Here is a 23,495-nt window from a genome sequence, read left to right on the forward strand (position 1 = left end):
CACAGTCCGACCATACATTCTGAACATGATGTGCTGCTACCAGTGTCATCGTTTCAACCACACTAAAACATCTTGTCGGCAAGCAGCCAAATGTGCGACCTGTGGTAGGGATGCGCATAAGGGCGATTGTTCACCTCCTTCTTCCCGCTGTATCAGTTGCAATGGTGGCCATGCCGCCTCCTCTCGGGACTGTCACATGTATCTTTATGAGTGGTCTGTCCAGGAAATCCAGGTAAAGGAAAATGTACCTTACACAGCCACTCGCAGGTTATTGGCTAATCGAAAACCCTGCACTCTCCCGTCTGGCACTTACAGTTCTGTTCTTGTTACCTCTCGCTCCATAAAGGACATGGCCACGCAGACATGCCTACCTCAAATTAAACTCTGAGGTTGTGAAGTCGCCCGTCAAGGTAGCATCACCATCCTCGTCCACCTGCGCAACAAGCCATCAAACTCTCACCACAAGGGGATGAAGCCATCAGTTACACAACCAGAAGGCCAGAAAGAAGAGAAGAATTACTCCCGTGAAGATTTCCTACATCCCTCCAGCCAAACAACACCTTAATCTTCTTCTACTAACCGGAAAAGCTCGAAGAAGTCTAACAAAGGCTAACGGTCGTCTCCTTCACAGACTAGAAGATCCTTTTCGACGGTGTTACCATGTGATACTTTAGCCCGGCTGGCCTCTGTGTCAGCAGTGAGCACCCCAATCGTTTCTCTGTGTTGGACTCCACAGACCGACAGCACAAGCAAGCCAATGCTTCCGTGCGCCTCATGGAGCAGGATCCTCCTGTTCCTGTCTCCTGTAGCAGCGAGTCTTCGCAGGCTGTCACTAGGCAGCCGCCGAAGTGACACCCCTTCATTCCTTCCTTATCATGCCTCTTGTCCAATGGAACGTTCACAGCTTTGGTCGCACAAAGAGCTGCTTTTAGCATAGCAGTGGCCCCTTGCCTTCAGGTAACAATCGTTCTCACGATTGCTTTGAGCTTTCACATTTCTTCCCAGTTCGTTTTGACCTTCCCCCTGAGGTCGGCATTCCATCTCATGGGGCATCATGCTGCTCATATGGGATGATTTTCATAGTCAACCCGTCTCCCTGACTACCTATCTTCAAGCTGTTGCAGTTCGCCTTCTCCTTCCTCAGCTGATTTTTTATCTCTGTACCATTTATGTCCATCCGTTATTCGATGTCACCAGGGCAGACTTCAGCTTATTGGGCAGCTACCTCCCCCATTTCTGCTACTCGGTGACTTTAATGCGCATCATCCCCTTTAGGGTTCTCCCAGAACCTGTCAGAGAGGTGCCCTCTTGGCTGATATTCTTAATCAACTCAACCTCTTCTGCCTTAACATTGGAGCACCCTCATTCCTTTCTGACTCCTTGGAGACCTATTCCCATTTGGACCTTTCCTTCTGCACTGCCCAGTTTGCCCATCGTCTTGAGTGGTCCGTTCTTTCTGACACCTACTCGAGCGACCATTTCCCAGGTGCTATCTGTTTGCTGACTCCTACTCCATCTACGTGCGCATCTAAATAGCAGCTTACTACGACTGACTGGCGGCTTTACTGCTCCCTGACGACATTCGAAGAACAAGATTTCCCCAGTTGTGATGGACAGGTGGAATATCTCACAAAGGTTGTCCTTACTGTTGCAGAACTCCTCGCAATTCCTCTTTACCATGCCGTGTCCCAGTCCGTTGGTGGACTGAGGCATGGCGCTATGCAATTCGCGCACGCACATCTCCGCGTTTTTAACCGTCATCCTAACGATGGCAAACTGCATTCATTATAAACATATACGTGCAACGTGTCGTTGTATTCTTAGGGATAGCAAAAAAAAAACTTGCTAGGTTTCATTCACTGATTATTTTACAGTTCCACCCTTCTTTTGTCATGTGAGGCAATCTGCAACAGCTCTCTGGGACCCAGATGCATTCGCCATGACTGTAGCAGACGATGTCATCGTAGACCCTATTGCTGTCTCCAACAACTTGGACCGGCATTTTGTGTAAATTCCGTGCTTTTCCCACTATCACCCTGCCTTCCTCCATCGGAAACGAGCGGAGGAGGCTCAGGCGATACCATTCTTTTATCACCTGCCACCTTTACTATGAGGTAGCTAAGTCATGCTCTCAGATCATCCCAACCATCCGCCCCAGGGCCAGACGCTGTCAACAATCAGATGTTGAAGCATCTTCCTCTTGTGGGCAAGCACTTTCTGCTTAATACATCTAGCCACATCTGGGCAGCGGACACGTTTCCCGGACGTTGGCGTGAAGCCACCATCATACACCTACCTAAGCCCGGTGAGAACAAAAACCTTCCCTCTAACTACCGCTCCATCTCTCTCACCAGCTGTGTTTGCAAGGTGATGGAACGTATGATTCATGCCCAGCTGGCATAGTGGCTCGAGTCCCACAATTTACTAACGACTGCACAGTGCGGGTTTCGAGCACGCCGTTCTGCTGTTGACCATCTCGTTAATTTGTCCACCCATGTCATGAATCATTTCCTGCGGAAATCCCAAACTGTGGCCGTGTTTTTCGATTTGGAGAAGGCCTACAACAATTACTGGAGAACTGGTAGCCTCCATACTCTTTACATGTAGGGCTACCATGGCCGCCCGTCCAGTTTGCTTCAGAAATTTTAAAAGGCCGAGTTTTGAAGGTGTGTGTGGGTCCTGCCTTGTTGGATACATTTATCCAGAAAACTTGTGTCCGTCAGCGTTCCGTCCTGAGCGTCGTCCTCTTTGCTATCGCCGTTAATCCTATAACGGCCTGTCTCCCACCGTGCATCTCCAGCTCCCTTTTTGTTGACGATTTTGGCATCTACTGCAGTTCACCACGGATCTATCTCACTGAGCCGCGTCTTCAGCGATATCTTGATACTCTTTACTTCTGGAGTGTCGACAATGACTTTCATTTCTCCACTGACAAAACCACCTGTATGAATTTCTGGCCGCGCAATTTGTTTCTCCCACCATGTTTACATCTTAGACCTGTTGCTCTCCCGTTCGTTGACGCTACGAAATTCCTGGGGCTCATGTTCGATAGGAAACTCTCTTGACCCTCCCATATGTGTAACCTGGCAGCCTCCTGTATGTGGTCCCTCGGTGTCCTACGTGCCCTCAATGGTACTTCCTAGGGTGCAGATCGAACCACCCTCCTCCGTTTGTACCGGTCCCTTGTCCGTTCGAGACTAGACTATGGGTGCTTTATCTATACGTCTGCACGTCCGCCCCTCTTACGCCGTCTCAACACTATCCACCATCGTGTCATCTGTTTGGCCACAGGTGCCTTTCACTCTAGCCCAGTTGAGAGTCTGTATGCTGAAGCTGCTGAACTACCACTGTCCTGCCGCCGTGAATTTCTGCTCAGCAGGTATGCATGCCGTTTGTCTGCCATGCGTAGCCACCCATCCTAGACCTCCTTCTTTGATGACCCCTTTGATCTCTAGTATGGGACGCGTCCCCCTTCTCTGTTACCTCATGGAGTCCGCTTTTGTAACTTGCTCCTGTGGTTAACTTCACACTACATGCAACTTTCCCGGTTGGTGTTAACCCTTCACCATCTTGGCTTAATGAAGGGACCCGTTTAAACCTTGGCCTTCATTCGCTTCCTAAGGACACTACTCCAGCGTCGCTCTATCGCCTTCCGTTTCACGACCTTCGCATGGCTCGTCGCGATAGTACCTTTGTGTAGACTGATGGCTCTCGGACTGACTGTGGAGTTGGGTGTGCCTTCATCATTGGCGACGACGTTTTTCGATATCGGTTTACAGCACACTGCTCAGTATTTACAGCCGAGCTCTTCACCCTGTATCAGGCCACAGTGTACATCCGGCGACACCGGCTTTTCAATTGTGTCCTGTGCTCAGACTCTTTCAGCACCATTCAGAGTCTCTGTGCGCTGTACACCGCCCATCTCTTAGTGCCGCAGGTCCAGGAAAAATGTCACATGCTCGCTCTTGGTGGAGCCACAGTGATGTTTATGTGGGGTCCTGGCCATGTCGGTCTGCCAGGAAATGGAGCTGCTGACGCTGCTGCCAAGGTTGCAGTCCTCGTACCTCAGCCCACTAGTTCCTATATTCCCTCCAATGATCTTTGGGTTGCCGTCTGTCAGGAGGTGGTCTCACTTTGGCATCGCCATTGGTCCTCCCTTCATGGGGATAATCTCCGGATTAGTAACCCTCTCTCAGCGGCTTGCACGACCTCCTCTCGACCCTCCCGCCAGGGGGAGGTCACTTTAACTGGGTTGCGTTTTGGGCATTGCCTTTTTAGCCATCGTAATTTGTTAAGTGGCGCTTCCCCATCACTTTGTACACATTCCGCCCAAGTTTTAACTGTCCGCCACTCCCTGACGTAATGCAAATTTTTTAACCGTTTACGTTCCCACTTGCGTTTACCGTCTGAGTTATTGGCCGCTTTAGAAAATGACGCTCGGGCTCTCGACCGCGTTTTACTTTTTATCCGTCAAAGCAATACGGTGACGGCTATTTAATTTTCAGTTTTGGACCTCCGTTTCTGTATTGTGTCTTTTATAGCCCTTTCTCCACGTCCCTGTTTTTAGCTGTCTTCTCTTACGTTACTGGGATGGACGTGTACTCGTTTTTTAACTCCTCTCTGTCATCGTGTTCTATAGTTTTGACTTGGGTGGGTATGGCTCCAGTTGTTTCTGCGCCCTAAAACAAAACAAACAAACAAACAAACAGAGCTATGTTGCCAACAGAAACATTGTTTAAAAAAAACGCCGCAATACTACGTATTTTCAGTTGTATTAGACAGGTTTAATTTAAAACTTCATCGTCGCTGCCTAGTGCAAAGTCGTTCATCCTCATTTTATTTCAATGGACAACATTAATCATGGTCTTCTGATCGGCGTATAAGCTGAAGATCGATTAAAACAAATAAACTAAGGTAGCACAACCGCAGTTAATGCTATAAATACTCATAAATAAGGAACTAAAGTACTAAACACATGTTTGACGACAAACCGAAACTTATTTTTTTTTTTTTTTTTTTGCAAAGAAACATACAGAAGTCATTCCAGCTTTGGTAACTACTGCGGGCTTGCATTGGTAACGAAATCGCTCTCCGAACAAATTTGTATGAGACGGTGTGAAAGTAATAGAGGTGGAATGAAGAATTTTAGAGGATGTATAACAAGGAATAAAGTGTGCTATGTATAGAAAATTAAATTTTATTAACAGTAAGAACAACAGTAAGTTTACATGGTAACTAAACGTTACACTGAGTGTATTTCATTTTCCTGCTGCGCTCAGTGTAGCGCACAGAACTGACGCATTTTGGCCTGTGTGTGCTCAGCACTATGTTCATATTGTTGTCGCCGGTGATGTTTGATTGATTTGACACAGCTTGGAAATCTTCCACTACTGTTCTCTGTTACAGCTACGCTGTTACTGCAGACTTCCCACTGCGGATCTGCTACCTTCCATACGAGAGGTTGTCCTCTTGTTTCGGCGGGCCGCTAATTCTTAGGCTGCTGGTGTAACTGAGGTGGCGTCGGGACAGCATACCCCAAGGAAACTGGAAAAAAAGTAAATGCTGCTTTAGACAGATCGTAGAGATGCATACCAACAAATCGCTGAGGTCAGAGACTGAAATACCGCAAATTTAGAACATAAGCAAGGTCCTTTCCCTGGCCTGTTGTTTTTGGTATTTTTCACTTTGGAACGCAGAAACAACATTAAAAACAAATAGTGTCAGCTGTAAAAGAATTCTGCCTTCTATTTGTGCTTCATGTTGACAAAGAGGACAGGTAGAGCGAGGTAGGTCAAAGAAAGGAGTAGTACTGTATAACGCAAGACAGTGTTACAATTATCATGCACAGAATGATTACAGCATTATAATGCAATTTAAACGAGGTTCATTTGACAACTATCGGGCTGGATAAGACCCTTATCAGTAAACAAATGGTAGCCTGGCATTGACAGCTCCCACTGTTTTGCCACTTTCGCTGTACAAAGCATTGTGCCTGCCAGGACCCCGTGAGCCGATGCAGTAAGAGATTCGTCTAACGCGGGGGCGGTTTTGTGAGTCGATCTTGTAAAATCTTTCAACAAAATTTGTTTAAATGAACAGTTTTTTTTATAAAATGTGAGTTTCTTGACAATGTGTCTTCCGCACGGTATTTGTAGGCAGTAAATCTGACAACACTGACTTCGCCTCTTTTGTCTCCATTTCTATTTCACCGCCTTTAACGCTAGCACCAATCAACGGTCTTTTCTCCTGCGCAGTTAGAGAAATTAAATGTTAAATACTTTCCTCAAATACAGTCAGAACTATCCTATCAACGAACATTATTGGACTAAGAAGCTTGAAAGAAGGATAGGACCAAAATGACAGCACTAAAAACCGATTTTCAGATTTCAAGGTAATCGGAACTCTTCTAGCTTTCATAGCTCAAGCTTTCCAAAAACGGATGTGGAAGATATTACAAGTAAAATGCGTACTCTTTTTTCTCTTTTAGTGAGACTGAACTTGAAGAGGGACATTTCAAAATGACATATCCTTAAAGCCATAATACAATAAAGATCGCTTATGGAAGTTAGTTAAAAACGTACTCTAATTCTGTAAAAGATAGCTTTTGGAAGTTATTGTGTGCAAAAACCTGCTCTAACGGTATAAAAGTGGTATCTTATGTTTCATTGCTTCTTGGATCAACTTATCTATGTGAGGCAGGGTTTTCAACGACGAACACAGCGAAATGTTTGAGTAAAATTGAAATGAGTGATCTTTGCATGCATTCCAGGAGGGGAGTTGCAGAACTAGTCAAATATTTCCTTTCAGAGGCTTTGCTTGCTTTTTGATATACCGTGTAAACCATGAATTCCCCGTCGAGTCCATCCTCTGTCCCCGCGCTTCAGTCGCAGATGGCCAATGTGATGGATCCAACACAAGCTTTTCAGTTTCAGAAACAACAAATCGCTACCTTATTGACGACGGTACAACTGCTGCTGGCTGAACAAGCTACGTGGGTCCCACAACCACAACCGACCGACCAACCAGCCCAACAAGTGCCGCCGACCAGTATACCACTGTCCCGGAAATTTAAGAAAACAGAGGATGAATGGATTGAATACCTGACTCGGTTCCAAGCACATTGTCAAGTTGTTCATGTTCAAGGTACTGTAAAGTTACAATACTTCCCTTCAATCTGCAGGTCCCCAGTGTTTAGGTTAATAGAAAAATTAATCCCAACCGTGTCTTCCGAGTAACTAGTCCATAACAAAATAATCGCTGCATTAACTCAGTACTATGTCCAGCAAATCCAAGTAGCTGCAAGTAGATACCAGTTCTTTCACTTGCACAAAACGCCGGAATAGACTTACCGCCAGTGGTACACAGCATGAGTAGGAAGTGTAAATTGAAGTGTAGTTTTGCAACTTTTGCAATGATTTAATGATACGTGATGCAACAACATTGTGTCCCATATAGAAGTATAGGGGAACAGATTTTACTCTGATCCATCATTTCGCCATGTACTGCAGATCTTGGGGCAGTATGATTCGGATGCCATAGCGTGGATAAGTTTGACCGGGTCTGGTCGAGTCGCTCCTTGTCGCGACCGCCCCTAGAAACCACAACAACGAGCGCGCACACAGCAGCGTCGACAGCCACATAGACAGGTAGACAGGCATGTGAATTTAGTGAAGTCTTGCCCTAAATGTTTTGCTCGCCATAAGACAGGACTGCCCATCACGTAACGCAATGTGTTTCACCCGTGGAAAGAAAAGGCCATGTCCAAGGAGTTTGTTTGCAACGGCAGAAAAACGCCGATTTTTCCCGCTCCCAGAAAAAACAGGCTCGCGCACATGCAGGAACGGTGTGTTTTCAAAACCTAAAACAGATTCTCTTAATAACAAGATTAGGATTGTTCCTCCTTCTCGCCCTAGTGCTGTGCAACGAAGTTCTAACAAACTATTTGTGTCGCTACGAATTGCTGGCCGTCGTGTGAACTTTTAGTTAGACACAGGTGCCTCAGTAACTTTGTTTAATCGTGCCACGTACGAATAGTTAGGCTCATCACGCCTTTCTAAATCTAGCAAGCACCTCACTGCTTAAGACAGACAAGAAATTACAGTGCTTAGACAGTGTAGTTTGCCTGCCATTTACAAATCTCACACCAGGGCAGTGGGTTTTACTGTGTTGAAAACAAGAGACAGTGAGAATATATTCGGTTTAGATGCCTTTGATATGTTTGAACTTAGCATCCAAGACAATGTACTTTCATTGACTGCTTTTACTCCAAGAGACAGTGTAACTAGCTTGCTCAAAGAATTTCCTGTGCTATTTTCAGAAGGAATGGGAAACGCTAATGACTTCGTAGTGCATGTTACTTTGAAAGACAATGCAGAACCTAAGTTTCTCCGGGCCCGTCCCGTTTCAATTGCTTTAAGAGACAAAGTAGCCTGTGCATTGAAACAATTGCGCCCATTCAAGCTAGTCATTGGGTAAGTCCTCTCGTTTGTGGCTTAAGCTTTCCGGTCGCGTTCGTATTTGTGTTATCTTCTACAGTCAACCCACAGACAATAGTTGGCACTTACCAGTTACCTCGCCCTGAAGAACTCATGGGCAGGCTTTGTGCAGGACGTTACTTTTCTAAGATAAATTTTAGTGATGCCTACTTGCAAATTCCATTGGATGAAGAATCACAGAAAGCGTTTGTTGTAAATACACACTTAGGACTGTTCAAGTCTACATAAATGATCTTTTGGATAGGGTGGATAGCAATGTGCGGCTGTTTGCTGATGAAGCTGTGGTGTACGGGAAGGTGTCGTCGTTGAGTGACTGTAGGAGGATAGAAGATCACTTTGACAGGATTTGTGATTGGTGTAAAGAATGGCAGCTAACTCTAAATATACATAAATGTAAATTAATGCAGATGAATAGGAAAAATAATCCCGTAATGTTTGAATACTCCATTAGTAGTGTAGCGCTTGACACAGTCACGTCGATTAAATATTTGGGCGTAACATTGCAGAGCGATAGGAAGTGAGACAAGCATGTAATGGCAATTGTGGGGAAGGCGGATAGTCGTCTTCGGTTGATTGGTATAAATTTGGAAAGATGTGGTTCATCTGTAAAGGAGATCGCTTATAAAACATTAATACGATCTATTCTTGAGTAATGCTCGAGCGTTTGGGATCCCTATCAGGTCGGATTGAGGGAGGACATAGAAGCAATTCATAGGCCGGCTGCTAGATTTGTTACTGGTAGGTTTAATCATCACGCGAGTGTTACGGAAATGCTTCAGGAACTCGAGTGGGAGTTTCTGCAGGAAAGGAGGCCTTCTTTTCATGAATCGCTACTGAGGAAATTTAGAGAACTAAAATTTGAGGCTGACTGCAGTACAGTTTTACTGCCGTCAACTTATATTTCGCGGAAAGACCACAAAGATAAGATAAGAGAGATTAGGGCTCGTACAGAGGCATATAGGCAGTCATTTTTCCCTCGTTCTGTTTGGGAGTGGAACAGGGAGAGAAGATGCTAGTTGTGGTACGAGGTACCCTCCGCCACACACCGTATGGTGGATTGCGGAGTACGTATGTAGATGTATGTAGATGTAGAAGTACTTGCGTTTGCTCTCCGACAGTGCTTGCAGACCAGCCATTTCTCAACGTTACTTGGAACAACTGACTACGTGCCATTTTGTTCAAACTATCTTGACGATATTGTCGTCTCTGGCCGTACACCAGAAGAACACATTGCTAATTTGTGTACTCTTTTTTGAGTGATACCAGAAGCAGGACAAGTGTCGTCTCGAAGAGTGTGACTTTTTTCGGACAGAACTCCAGTATTTAGGTCATGTGATAGTCAGGGTGTGGACCCCTCCAGTCTCATTTGCTTGCAATCCTTGACCTGCCTTTTCCTCGCAATGCCTCTGAACTACAGTCAGTGGTAGGCAAGTTGAGATGCTACATCCGTTTTATTCCGAACGCTTCACAGATCGCGGCTCATTGTATCGCTTGCGTCACAAAAACGTGAGTTTTGTGTGGACTAAAGACTGTCAAGACGCATTTCAGGAACTCAAAAACGCTTTTAGTGCATTTTGACCCTGGCAGATTAGTGATGCAAGTAGACGCTTCTTCCTTCGTAATCGGCGCTGTGCTTTCACACAGAATTGGTTCACAAGACTGACCTATTGCTTTTGCCTCAAAGTTGTTCACTCAAACTCCGTGCAATTATTCTCAAATAGAAAAAAAAGGCTTTCGCCATTGTGTATGGTATGACCAAATTCCATCACTATTTGTGTGGTCGCAAGTTCTTTTTAGTGACAGATCACAAGCATCTGCAGTCCTTGTGTCCTCCTACAAAGCCAGATCCTACACGTACTGGTCAAAAATTGCAGCGTTGGGATTTGTTGCTTTCACTGTATCAATATGAAACTGCGTACAGACCTACGGCACAGCATGGCAATGCAGACGTCCTATCTCGCCTTCCGATTGGCCCAGACTCTGATTTTGATGCAACTGCCGCATCTTGTTAGCAAATCCATGCGCAGGACTCTGAATTCCTGGAATCTTTTCCCTTGTACTGCAGAAAAATAGCACTGTCCATAGAAACAGACCCAGATCTCAAGATTTGTTACATTCCCACGTCTTGGCCTCATTCATTGAACAGTATCCAGAACTCAGCTGTGCGCCCATATTTTGCACGTCGACATAATCTTTCAGTTCAAACGGATGTTACTCTAGTTCAAAGTGACATTGGACAATCAAGTGTGATAACTCCCAAAGTGTTGCAAAGGAATGTGTCGTGTTGCTCCACCAAGGAAATTGGGGATTTGTTCATACTAAACAGTTAGCGCTACAGCACTGTACTTGACAGGGCATGAACGCCCACATTGAATAGATGACATCACATTGTCGCGCATGCGCGGCAAACCAATCCGCTTCGCCACAGACATTCTCAGCTTGGCCTAAGACTCAATCCCCATGGCAAAGAGTGCGCACTGACTTCGCAGGACCATTTTGGAATACTCGTTAGCTCATAGTGACAGTCTCTTTTACCAAGTTCCCATCTGCGGTGCCTATGAATTCTACCATGTCACGTAGCACTATTTAAGTGTTGTCCTCAATATTTCGTATAGAAGGTTTCACAGAAGTTCTTGTGTTTGACAACAGACCACAGTTAACTTCACGTAATTTAGAACAGTTTTGTGAACGAAATGACATTCGTCATCTATTAAATGCTCCAATTCACCCTCAGTTCAATGTAGAAGCAGAACGCTTCGTACGCACTTTTACACAACAGATGGCCAAGCTTCATACCACTCACTCACGGGAACAGGTGTTGCAACTGTTTCTCGTCTCTTATCCCTCCCACCCATGAGACTGACCATCACCGGCGGAACATCTGCATGGCCGCCGCCATCGGACGCTGCTACATTTACTACACCCACTGCAGCATCCGGTGCCGTCAGTGTCCGCAAGTATCACTTTGCCAGGCGCGATCTTGTTCTTTTCAGGGTTTATGGCAACCTTGGACACTGGAAAAGATGTGTAATCCAGGAACGCATTGGTTTTTCTACATCTGCATCTATACTCCGCTAGCCAGAAGGCGGTGTATGGCGGAGGGCACAATTCGCGCCAAAGCCATATTCCCCCCCCCCCCCTCCCTCTGTTCCACTCGTGGATCACGCGAGGGAAAAACGACTGTCTGAACGCCTCAGTACGAGCTCTTATTTCCCTTATCTTTGAATGGTGATCACTGCGCGATTTGAAAGGTGGTGATAACAATGTATGTTCTACATCCTCGGTGAAGATCGGATTTCGGAAATTAATGAGCAGCCCCTTTCGTTTAGGGCGCCGTCTATCTGAAAGTGTGTCCCACTTCAAACTTTCTGTGAGATCTGTAACGCTCTCGCGATGGCTAAATGTACCAGTCACGAATCTTGCCTCTCTTCTTTGGACCTTCTCAATCTCTTGAATCAAAACCAACTGGTAAGGGTCCCATACAAACGAACAATACTCTAAGACTGGACTAATTAACGTATTGTAAGCTATGTACTCGATTGCAGTTCCCGATGGCTTGCAGCGCCGCCACCAGAACGAAATTCGTGCGTGTCATTTGCCCTGTGATTCTGCTGCTTTTATTCCACCAGATTCACGACCTCACAGCAACACGCGGCCTTCGCAGCCGCCCGCCGGAGGAGGAGCGGATGGACGATGCGCCCTCGCTTCCACCGTCCCCGCTCGCCGATCGATGGTCGTGACCCGTCGTCGCCGTCGCCGTCATCACCCCAGAACACGCCCTCGGGCCTTGGAGTGTGCCTAGACAGCAGTTTTCTGAAGGATGTTCCTGTTGCCTCGCAAGCCAGACGGCGGGGTGTGGTCAGGAGTTTGCTGTCCTCCAGTCACGTCTCCCATCTCATTTCTATGTCCAGTGTCTGCCTCCCCCCGTTGTCGTTTGCATCTTCCCTACACGACAAAGGTGTGGCATTTCATGAGGGAGAAATGAGCTGGCATAAGCTGTGACCAGCACACCAGGTTGGCAAACATGAAGCGTGAAGAATGGTTAGTAGGTGCTGGATCAACCGCACCTATCATGAGAGAGACCAGAGACACATTCACAAGCAACACGCCGCCAACGCAATCTCAACAGCATGTATTTAAGTCACCGCCGCTGACTGGTTCAAATGGCTCTGAGCACTATGGGACTTAACATCTGAGGTCATCAGTTCCCTAGAACTTAGAACTACTTAAAATTAACCAACCTAAGGACATCACACACATCCATGCCCGAGGCAGGATTCAAACCTGCGACCGTAGCGGTCGCGCGGTTCCGTACTGTAGCGCCTAGAACCGCTCGGCCACAGCGGTCGGCCGCCGCTGACTGGAGTGTCTCATTCAATCATCCAGTTTGGCGTCTGGCAGATTGCTTGCAGAGCGGATATAGTTCGTCAGCACATAGCGACCAGATTAGTGACTACTGTGGGACTAGTTTACCTCAATAACAATTGTACTTTACATCAGCCTGCAAGAGGACTATTACTGATGAACTTTCACCACAACACATGGACTCTATTCAAGTTAAGTACATGTTTTTCCACTTCATGTAAATAAAGAACCGTATTAATCCACGTGGGCATTTGTCTTCTAGAAAGAGGACACCGGCCACCATCTCCCTTGCTTTCTTGCTGTACAAGACTCTAAGTTTAATTACCTAAATCTGTGACAGTCTTTGGCTATTTACAAAGCAAGGAAGCTCTAGTTTGCAACTACTGTTTGTGGATTAATGTTTATTGTCAACGTGTAATGATAAGTTTAGTTACATCTAACACGTTAGTTATGATATTGGGTGAAGTCGCTTACATTAAATACTTGAACCGCTATGTTTTCCTGCCGTTAAATATTCAATTCGGAATCAGTCTCTTCCTTTGTATTTCAACACACTGTCTTTGGAATGACGTTAATCAGTCAAATGAAGTTCTGTGATGCAAGGAGTAGTGCTGTGCTGCAGCAGGAATCGAGGTATTCGAACAATTGACGTCACAGATGGCGGAATCTCGGGCTCTTCTCGAACTTCGGATCGCTGCACGATCTAGCGACTTCTCTTGGTACTGTTTTCGTGACAGGTCATAGTTATTAATATATTGTGAAAATTTATCACAAAAATAACCTTGAAACACATACTGCAGTACGTTATAGAGTGTAAGTCATGTGTAAACACAGCCTTTAACAAATAAACAAAGGTTCACAATCGCGATTCAGTCTAATTCTCCAGCTTTAGCTTGTTCTGCAATCTAGTCGCTTCTGTTGGAAGTATCTCCACAAAGGGTCTTGCCACGTATTTATTCTGGCGATCACAGTAACGGTCAATTTAACGTAATTTATTATGTTTACTAGGCATCCAGTTCCAAATTAATTTCCTCCCTTGTTTCACCTGAATGTTACCATTGTGTTCTAAATGTGATTAACAACTGGTAACATTTTTACACATTAAGTGAATAGGGATTGAATTACTCATTTGCAACTCAAATGGTAAATTATTGTAGTCTCTAATAACACTGTATTGGGCTCATATCAAGTAATATTTTGGAACGACATAACTTTCGCAGTTGACTGTTAACTTAACATAAAAACTCACCATAAATATTTATATTCAGTGCTCTTAATTACTGTATGGGAACTTCCGTTATAAATTTGTTAAAATACAACAGGAATTTACACGAAGGTAGGATTTGTTTCCACTTCGATCTGTCTTTCACGAAACTGTCAGATATCAAGCATATTTATAGCTTGTCCTTGGGGCAATCTTTTAGCTTCTCACAATCGCCTGCTCTTGCACCGCGTGAGTCAAATGTCACGCGATTGTTCGAGTCAGAAGATTTCTTTTGAGCAGTTTTAACAGCCATTTTAAATTAGAGATGAAAAAAGAAAACGGTATAACCGAAAACCCTTTGTGTCAACGATAACAGTCATTCTTGCCGCGCATCAGGTGGTCTGTCAACAAATGGTTCAAATGGCTCTGAGCACTATGGGACTTAACATCTATGGTCATCAGTCCCCTAGAACTTAGAACTACTTAAACCTAACTAACCTAAGGACATCACACAACACCCAGCCATCATGAGGTAGAGAAAATCCCTGACCCCGCCGGGAATCGAACCCGGGAACCCGGGCGTTGGAAGCGAGAACGCTGCCGCACGACCACGAGGTGCGGGCGTCTGTCAACATAGTGACGTGAGTGGAGTCAGATGTTTTAGAAGGTAACTGATTGAATTTGAGATATATCACTTCCATGGATGGCATTTACGTGAGATATGCGCACACAGACTTTCATAATGATATGAAAACGCGGTAAGTGTTCTCCAGGTAGGTACCACGGTTTCTGGCGGACAACTTCAATGCTACGCGCGAGGCAACTTGCAGGGGAGGCTGACACTTGATGAAGACGAAAATGGGACTCTGTTTTCGACAACAGTGGCAATGGACAAGACATGGATGCCGTTTCTAAATCCACAAACGAAGAACCAGACAGCTCAGTGAAAACACAGAGGCTCGACACCATCAAACGTGCCTGTGATGAAAAAATGATGGTGGCCTAGTTGTGGGAGAGCACTGGCAACATCCGTACTCTTAGTATTTCAAAGACTGGTGCGAGCTAGCAAGACGTTTTGAAGAACAAGCCCTACAAACACTGCGAGAAAAACACCTGGAAAAGGCTGCACGTGTGCTCTATCAAGAAAATGGAGCAGAATATTGGGTGAAAGTAGCGAAGGCGTTTCTTCGCGAAAAGAACTTTGAAATTGTTTCTAACCTTACCCACATGGCATGGCTCCTAGCGACTTTACGACGTATTGCAACTATGCAAGGAAACAGATTTAAAATAAGTTTTTAAATTAATAAAATAGCTATGACTAGCGAAATCTATCTGTTCATTAAATATGTATTAAATTTATGAAAGAATTATTCCAACAGTTTTAACAGATTTAGGGTCGTACCATTGGTTTCATTGTGTAGTACTACCAAATTGTTTTCTACCCTGTCGATAATGTGTTTGGTTTCCGACATATACTCTACAAAGTCTGGTTTTTCAAAGGGTTTGAGTCTGAAAGCCTCGATGTCTTTGAAAAAATACATGATTAACCATCAACTATATATTACAGACATATACGTCGACCTGTTTCGGTCATAGACCACAATCACAGAACGTAAGGAGAAAACAGATCACGTAAAGCATAGTATATTGTTCCTTACGGGCTCATGTAACATCGAAGTCACAATCAATTGATTGAGGACTTTTCACTATGATAAATTTGATGTTATACAAGCCCATAAGGACATGAAATAGTCTTTCAACTGATCTGTTTTAACCTTACCTCCTCTAACGATGGTCCATGACCGAAGCTGGTGGATCATAATGAATTTTCTCAAGTACTTAACGGCTGTTGACTATCACTTGACTACAAATTTCAACATTCATGTCTTCTTGGAAACGGGTTTTGAAATTCCTGTTTGTATTCCCTATGTAACACGCAGAACAAATAGGGCATGACAGTTCATATACTCACTGTTGTTGAATATATGGGTACTTGTTTTAAGTTATGGAGTAGTAAGAGTCATAATTGTGAACTAGAAAGTTTCCTATCAGTGGTGAATGCATTTTTTAGATATTTTAGCAATGGGGCTTAGGTTTGAGATGCTGGCTAGTATTTTCTCTTCTTTCTTTGTGTGGCAGTTTGTTGTATTATTTCTCTGTATTTGTGTGCCTAAATTGTCAGTTTTTTCGCTATGTAGCCATTGTTTATGGAAATACTTTTTAACTTTAAATGCGAACATTTTAGGTTAGGCTTTACCATGACTGTTATTGACATTGTCTTGTTTCTGCACTAGACAGTGCCACAAGTTCCTCCAAAAAATCGTAACACAACACACACACAAATGTCATACTAACTAATGTAAATCCACCTGATGATCGAGGTTTAAACCTTTGAAACGAGTCGTGGAGATAAATAAAACGGTGGCTGGTAACAGTAGAAATACTTTTTAGCTCGTCAAATTTTTTCTTAAGGTTTTTTTTTCTAACTTAAGCGAGTGTGTTCTATTTAGCATGGTACTAAAGTACGTTTCTGAGTAGTGAGATGGCAAGGTGAGTTGTCTATTGTTACGTTCACGTACGTGTGTTTTCTGTGTATGTTGGATGTACGTTGTTGTTGGATGTTCGTCATTTTAAGACTCAGGGAATTTATTCTTTTGTTGTCCTGAAGCTGTATCGTGTATTTTACTTTTTTATGGAAAGAACGATGTAAGTAGTCTTTCAATTTTACCTTTTGTGCCATCACATAGTAGCAATGTGTCGTGAACATTCCCCAGTAATAGACTATGCAACTTTTGCGCCTATTGTTTTCTTTAAGAAAAATGTACATCTTGAGTGATGTAATATGTGGTGTGTGATTAGAGAAAGGACAACATATGTGCTGGCTATAAAACGTTAACATTTTCTTCCTTGGTTTTCGCTGTTTCTAACAGTATTTTTCAACTCTTGGTTCACTATTAATAACATATGACTGACAAACAGTGGAGAGTCAAAGAAAGTGGTACATCTGCTTGATATCGTGTAGGTCCCCGACGAACACGCAGAAGTGCCGCAACATGACGTGGCCTGGACTCGACTAATGTCTGAAGTAGTGCTGCAGGAGACAGACACCGTGAATCCTGCAGGGCTGTCCATAAATCCGGAAGATTACGAGGGGGTAGAGATCTCTCCTGAACAGCACGTTGCGAGGCATCCCAGATACGCTCAATAAAGTTAATGTCTGGGGAGTTTGGTGGCCATCAGAAGTGTTTAAACTCAGAAGAGCCACTCTGTAGCAATTCTGGATATGTGAGGTGTCGCATTGTCGTGCTGGAATCGACCAAGTCCGTCGGAATGCACAATGGACGTGAATAGATGAACATTCCAACTGCACACGCCCCACACCATTACAGAGCGTCCACCAGTTACCACAGTCCCCTGCTGACATGAAGAGACCATGGATTCATGAGGTTGTCTCCATACCCGTACACGTCCATCCGCTCTATACAATTTGAAATTAGACTCGTCCGACCAGGAAACATGTTTCCAGTCATCAACAGTCCAATGAGGGCGTTGACAGGCCCAGGCGAGGCGTAAAGCAGCCAGCAAGTGTAGGTGAGTCGATGATGTCTCGTTGAATGGTTCGCACGCTGACACTTGTTAATTGCTCAGCAATGAAATTTGCAGCAATTTGCGGAAGGTTTACACTTCCGTGACGTTGAACGATTCTCTTTAGTCGTCGTCGGTCTCGTTCTACCAGGATCTTTTTCCGGCCGCAGCGATGTCGGAGACTTTATGTTGTACCGGATTTCTGATATTCACAGTACACTCGTGAAATGGTCGTAGGGGAAAATATCTATTTCATCTCTACCTAGGAGATGCTGTGTCCCATCGCTCAATTGCCGACTATAACATCATGTTCAAACTCACTTCAGTCCTGATACCCTGCCATTGTAGCAGCAGTAACCGATGTAACAATTGTGCCAGACAGCAACACCGTATTGTGCCTTTTTACATGTCTTTGTATTTGAATACGCAGCATTTAATTCTCTTGAGACTAAACATGACTTCTAAAGTAAGGACTGAGACACACCATGGGCATTGGTCCAACCGTTCGGTGGCAGGTAAGCTGCACCAGAAGCGCTATGTTTTCTGCTACAGGCCAGCCGGAGTGGCCGTGCGGTTCTAGGCGCTACAGTCTGGAACCGAGCGACCGCTACGGACGCGGGTTCGAATCCTGCCTCGGGCATGGATGTGTTTGATGTCCTTAGGTTAGTTAGGTTTAATTATTTCTAAGTTCTAGGGGACTGATGACTTCAGCAGTTAAGTCCCATAGTGCTCAGAGCCATTTGAACCATTTTTTTTCTGCTACAGCATCAGCCAAACGCATGCATTCAGAATTGCTCATAACTGCAGCCCATACTGTGTGGGCACAGGGGCTTTTTAAAAAAATCAGTCTAAAGGACAATCAGACATATCTGGAATACTGCAAAGTGACTTACGAGTTTTGCGCGTCGGAAACTGCTTAGAGGAGTTTCAGCTACCATGTTTTTTGCCAATAGGGCTTCCAGGAAAACAGAGGGCTAGCCGAGAGATAGCCATTTCGTTAGCTTCAAATGCGAAGCTGAGTGGCAGTCACTGTTAAAAAAATTTTCTCCTACTTGTGGGGGAGGTTCGGCCACATTATGACACCACTCCAAGTGGACCGCAAATTTCTCTCTGTCACAGTGCAGGCAGACAGTTCGCTGGTTAATTTAAGAATTATTAGCTACATAAAAGTTTCATGTGAGGGGAGGGAATTAATCGGTCAACTAAAAAGATATCTGCTAAGTGAGCTGTTGGCGTTCAGTTTAGTGTTATTGGTTAATCATTGACTGAGCCATTGGTGATGGGGGAAGTTAAATTTCGCAAATTTTGTGCATAGCAGAGAGGAAGTGCAGTATTTTGGGGAGTCTGGAGACGGATAGAGAAGAAAACACTCTGGCCTGAGGCACGGAGATTCGGGGTAGAGATGAGAAGACGGTGGAATAGTCTGAGAGTTGCGGCACAAGCCACAGCTTGCTATCTTGAGAATCCGCTTATCAGACGATCATTAAAGAGTTGCTGCCACCAGCGGGCGGCAGCAGATGTCTTGTCTCCTTGAGTCGTTAATTCTGGCGAAAGTAGCTTGCATTGTTGGTTATCACGGAATAAGCATGATCAGGTGCTTTCGATTCGCTTTGCCCTAAATGTGGTTAGGCAGCGTGGTTCAATGTAGCCTCACAGCCAAGGGCATACCCATGACCGAGCGGATCTAGGCGTTTGCATATGGAATCTACATCTCGTTTCCTGTTTGTATCAGGACCATCATACTGCGAGCCCACCTGATGTTATGACTGCTAGAGAACGACCTGTTGGGATGATTGGTCATTTGGATCACACCTCTCTTTTATGGCCCATACCACGCCGATCTAACATTGAGTTAAATCATGCCTGTGTACAATATTTCTTATTCTTTCTGTTTGTTTGTATTCTTGCTATTCTCATTGATGTGGAGTCTTTCCCTTTTGCATGTGTGTGCTGGTGAAGAGCAAACAAAATCGAGGTTACTTTGGACCAAAAATTTTAATTCAGCAGGTGTGTGACCTTCTCCAATCAATAACTGTTAATGATTTTGTAAGAATCGACACCCACGACTCATGGCCCAAATCTTTCTCATTATCCAGTCTGTTGGGCAACAGATCCATGTCTAGGTTGATGGGGAACACTCTTTCTCTCAGTCTGGTCCAGCCCGGAAAGATTATTAAATCGTCCAATAGATTATAGTTGGCGCCTTGCAAAGAGGTTACTTTACGTACATGCATGTTCCCAATATAGTCTGCTCTGCATTTCTACGAATGTTTCTCTGAATGTTTGAATGAAGGTCGGTGCCAATGTTGCTCACTTACAATTACTGTCCTGGCACACCTTATTTACGTTAGTTCCATTAATTTTTGAGTTCAAACAAGCTTTGTCTTTGTAATATATTAATGTGAAATTTAATATGTTATATCTACTTCAACATAGCATGCACACGTAGCATCTGCAGCAGCAGTCATTTGTCAGTCTCATTGGCGATAATTCTGCAGACGGTACAAATCTGTAACAGTGCATGTCTTACTCTTCCATGGAATGAAAACACGAATAAGAGCGAACTAGTCAGTAGATAAATTTTCAATGTACTTGTGACCAAAGCAGCTAATGGACTAAAATTTTTGTTTCTGTTTGGCGAAGAAGAAATTTATGTACAAAGCTAATAATAGTCAACTGTGACGTAGTTTTAGTGACTTGAGAAATTTTGATTATGATGCTGAATTGACAGTTTCGTAAAACAAGGCACACAGCATGTTAGTGGACGAATCCGTGAAATAAAATTTCCTGACTGTCATTTCAGATATTACAGGGCTATTACAAATGATTGGAGCGATTTCATAAATTCACTGTAGCTCCATTCATTGATATATGGTCACGACACACTACAGATACGTAGGAAAACTCATAAAGTTTTGTTCGGCTGAAGCCGCACTTCAGGTTTCTGCCGCCAGAGCGCTCGAGAGCGCAGTGAGACAAAATGGCGACAGGAGCCGAGAAAGCATATGTCGTGCTTGAAATGCACTCACATCAGTCAGTCATAACAGTGCAACGACACTTCAGGACGAAGTTCAACAAAGATCCACCAACTGCTAACTCCATTCGGCGATGGTATGCGCAGTTTAAAGCTTCTGGATGCCTCTGTAAGGGGAAACCAACGGGTCGGCCTGCAGTGAGCGAAGAAACGGTTGAACGCGTGCGGGCAAGTTTCACGCGTAGCCCGCGGAAGTCGACGAATAAAGCAAGCAGGGAGCTAAACGTACCACAGCCGACGGTTTGGAAAATCTTACGGAAAAGGCTAAAGCAGAAGCCTTACCGTTTACGATTGCTACAAGCCCTGACACCCGATGACAGTCAAACGCTTTGAATTTTCGGCGCGGTTGCAACAGCTCATGGAAGAGGATGCGTTCAGTGCGAAACTTGTTTTCAGTGATGAAGCAACATTTTTTCTTAATGGTGAAGTGAACAGATACAATTTGCGAATCTAGGCAGTAGAGAATCCTCACGCATTCGTGCAGCAAATTCGCAATTCACCAAAAGTTAACGTGTTTTGTGCAATCTCACGGTTTACAGTTTACAGCCCCTTTTTCTTCTGCGAAAAAAACGTTACAGGACACGTGTATCTGGACATGCTGGAAAATTGGCTCATGCCACAACTGGAGACCGACAACGCCGACTTCATCTTTCAACAGGATGGTGCTCCACCGCACTTCCATCATGATGTTCGGCATTTCTTAAACAGGAGATTGGAAAACCGATGGATCGGTCGTGGTGGAGATCATGATCAGCAATTCATGTCATGGCCTCCACGCTCTCCCAACTTAACCCCATACGATTTCTTTCTGTGGGGTTATGTGAAAGATTCAGTGTTTAAACCTCCTCTACCAAGAAACGTGCCAGAACTGCGAGCTCGCATCAACGATGCTTTCGAACTCATTGATGGGGACATGCTGCGCCGAGTGTGGGAGGAACTTGATTATCGGCTTGATGTCTGCCGAATCACTAAAGGGGCACATGTCGAACATTTGCGAATGCCTAAAAAAACTTTTTGAGTTTTTGTATGTGTGTGCAAAGCATTGTGAAAATATCTCAAATAATAAAATTATTGTAGAGCTGTGAAATCGTTCCAATCATTTGTAATAACCCTGTATATGGAAGTGAAATTAGACGTCTATAAAAATGCTGATTAGAGATTAGAGATCCCGCAATTGATCAGAGCAGAGGAATCCCCCCCGCTCCCCATTGGTCTTAATCTGGTCCTGAAGACAACAAGTATATAAAGGCTGTCTCACCTGCCCTCAACGACGCACAGCCAACCGGAGAGGAAGACGTCCAGCTTCTCCTTGAAATCAGGGAGAATACAGGCGGCCAGGTGTCGGCAAACGCCAGATCCGCCAGGCGGCGTGGTGCAATTCTGGAAGCTGCCCTCCGTCTGGAACACACAGCAGAGGCTGCAGTCAGCTGACACATCTTGGACTTTCCAGTATCGTAAAGGTATACAGAACGGCCCAGAAAAATGTACACTCTTTGATAATCAATGTTATTGGAACAAAATGTCATACCGCTACAATTCTAGCATAGGGGAGAGGCTTTTTTATGTTATATGTCTTATAATTAAAGTTTTCCCTGAGACATTTTAGTCTCGTCTTTATCTGGAATAGAGTAAGAACTTAAAATTTACGCCACTGCCAGGACTCCAACCCGGGCTCTTCTTGCTTACTAGGCATAAATGTTAACCATTACACCACCGTAGCTACATAGTAAACATTGCTGCACGAACTACCCAAGTCGAGTGCCCTCCCCAACAAAAAAAATCAATACATATCTTCAACTTCTTTTCCCTGGACATTGTCACTATTGTCAGGGCTCTCCGGAATTGGAATAGCACCCCTAGTAAGAAAGAAGACGTGGGTTCGAGTCCCGGCCTTGGCATAAATTTTAATTTCTTTCTTCTAAAACTAGACTCCTTCCGCACAGGCCATGAATGCCCAACGGTACTGACTGGCCTCCGCGTCGTCCTGAGCACACAGGCGTCACTGGATGCGGATATGGAGGGGCATGTGGTCAGCACACCGCTCTCCCGGCCGTACGTCAGTTACCGAGACCGGAGCCGCTGCTTCTCAATCAAGTAGGTCCTCAGTTTGCCTCACAAGGGCTGAGAGCACCCCGCTTGGCAACAGCGCTCGGCAGACCGGATGGTCACCCATCCAAGTGCTAGCCCAGCCCCCCAGCGCTTAACTTCGGTGATCTGACGGGAACCGGTGGTACCACTGCGGCAAGGCCGTTGGCCAATTTCTTTCTCCTGCTTCCATCATTATTGCTGATAAAGACGAGACTTAAATGTCTCAGGAAAAACTATAAGATCTATAACATCACCTATGGTACATGACTTTCCCATTACGTCCAACACTGGGGTGCTATTCCAACGCCGAAGAGCCCTGACAATAGTGACAATGTAGGGGAAAATCAAACTACATCTACATCTACATACATACTCCTCAATCCACCATTCGGTGCGTGGCGGAGGTTACCTCGTACCACAACTAGCATCTTCTCTCCCTGTTCCACTCGCAAACAACCCTAATCTCTCTTATCTTATCTTTGTGGTCTTTCCGCGAAATATAAGTTGGCGGCAGTAAAATTGTACTGCAGTCAGCCTCAAATGCTGGTTCTCTAAATTTCCTCAGTAGCGGTTCACGAAAAGAACGCCTCCTTTCCTCTAGAGACTCCCACCCGAGTTCCTGAAGCATTTCCATAACACTCGCGTGATGATCAAACCTACCAGTAACAAATCTAGCAGCCCGCCTCTGAATTGCTTCTATGTCCTCCCTCAATCCGACCTGATA

At 44.7% G+C, this 23,495-nt stretch overlaps 1 protein-coding gene and 1 pseudogene across 6 annotated transcripts in view; both read right to left on the reverse strand.

Moving 5' to 3' along the window:
• Positions 1-5,181: 5,181 nt before the first annotated feature.
• Positions 5,182-23,495, reverse strand: part of LOC126170586 (inter-alpha-trypsin inhibitor heavy chain H6-like) — a 213,216-nt gene continuing 194,902 nt past the window's right edge. For all 6 annotated transcript variants that reach the window (XM_049920740.1, XM_049920738.1, XM_049920742.1 and 3 more), the window contains 2 exons: positions 21,942-22,081; positions 5,182-5,544 (listed from right to left, as the gene is read on the reverse strand). In XM_049920740.1, the coding sequence (XP_049776697.1) occupies positions 5,493-5,544; positions 21,942-22,081 (192 nt within the window). In that variant the 3' untranslated portion in view covers positions 5,182-5,492. The remainder of the gene's footprint in view (positions 5,545-21,941; positions 22,082-23,495) is intronic.
• On the reverse strand, positions 22,821-22,938 carry LOC126096904 (5S ribosomal RNA; annotated as a pseudogene).

The sequence above is a fragment of the Schistocerca cancellata genome, chromosome 1, assembly GCF_023864275.1.
Source record: "Schistocerca cancellata isolate TAMUIC-IGC-003103 chromosome 1, iqSchCanc2.1, whole genome shotgun sequence".
Classification (NCBI taxonomy): Eukaryota; Metazoa; Arthropoda; class Insecta; order Orthoptera; family Acrididae; genus Schistocerca; species Schistocerca cancellata.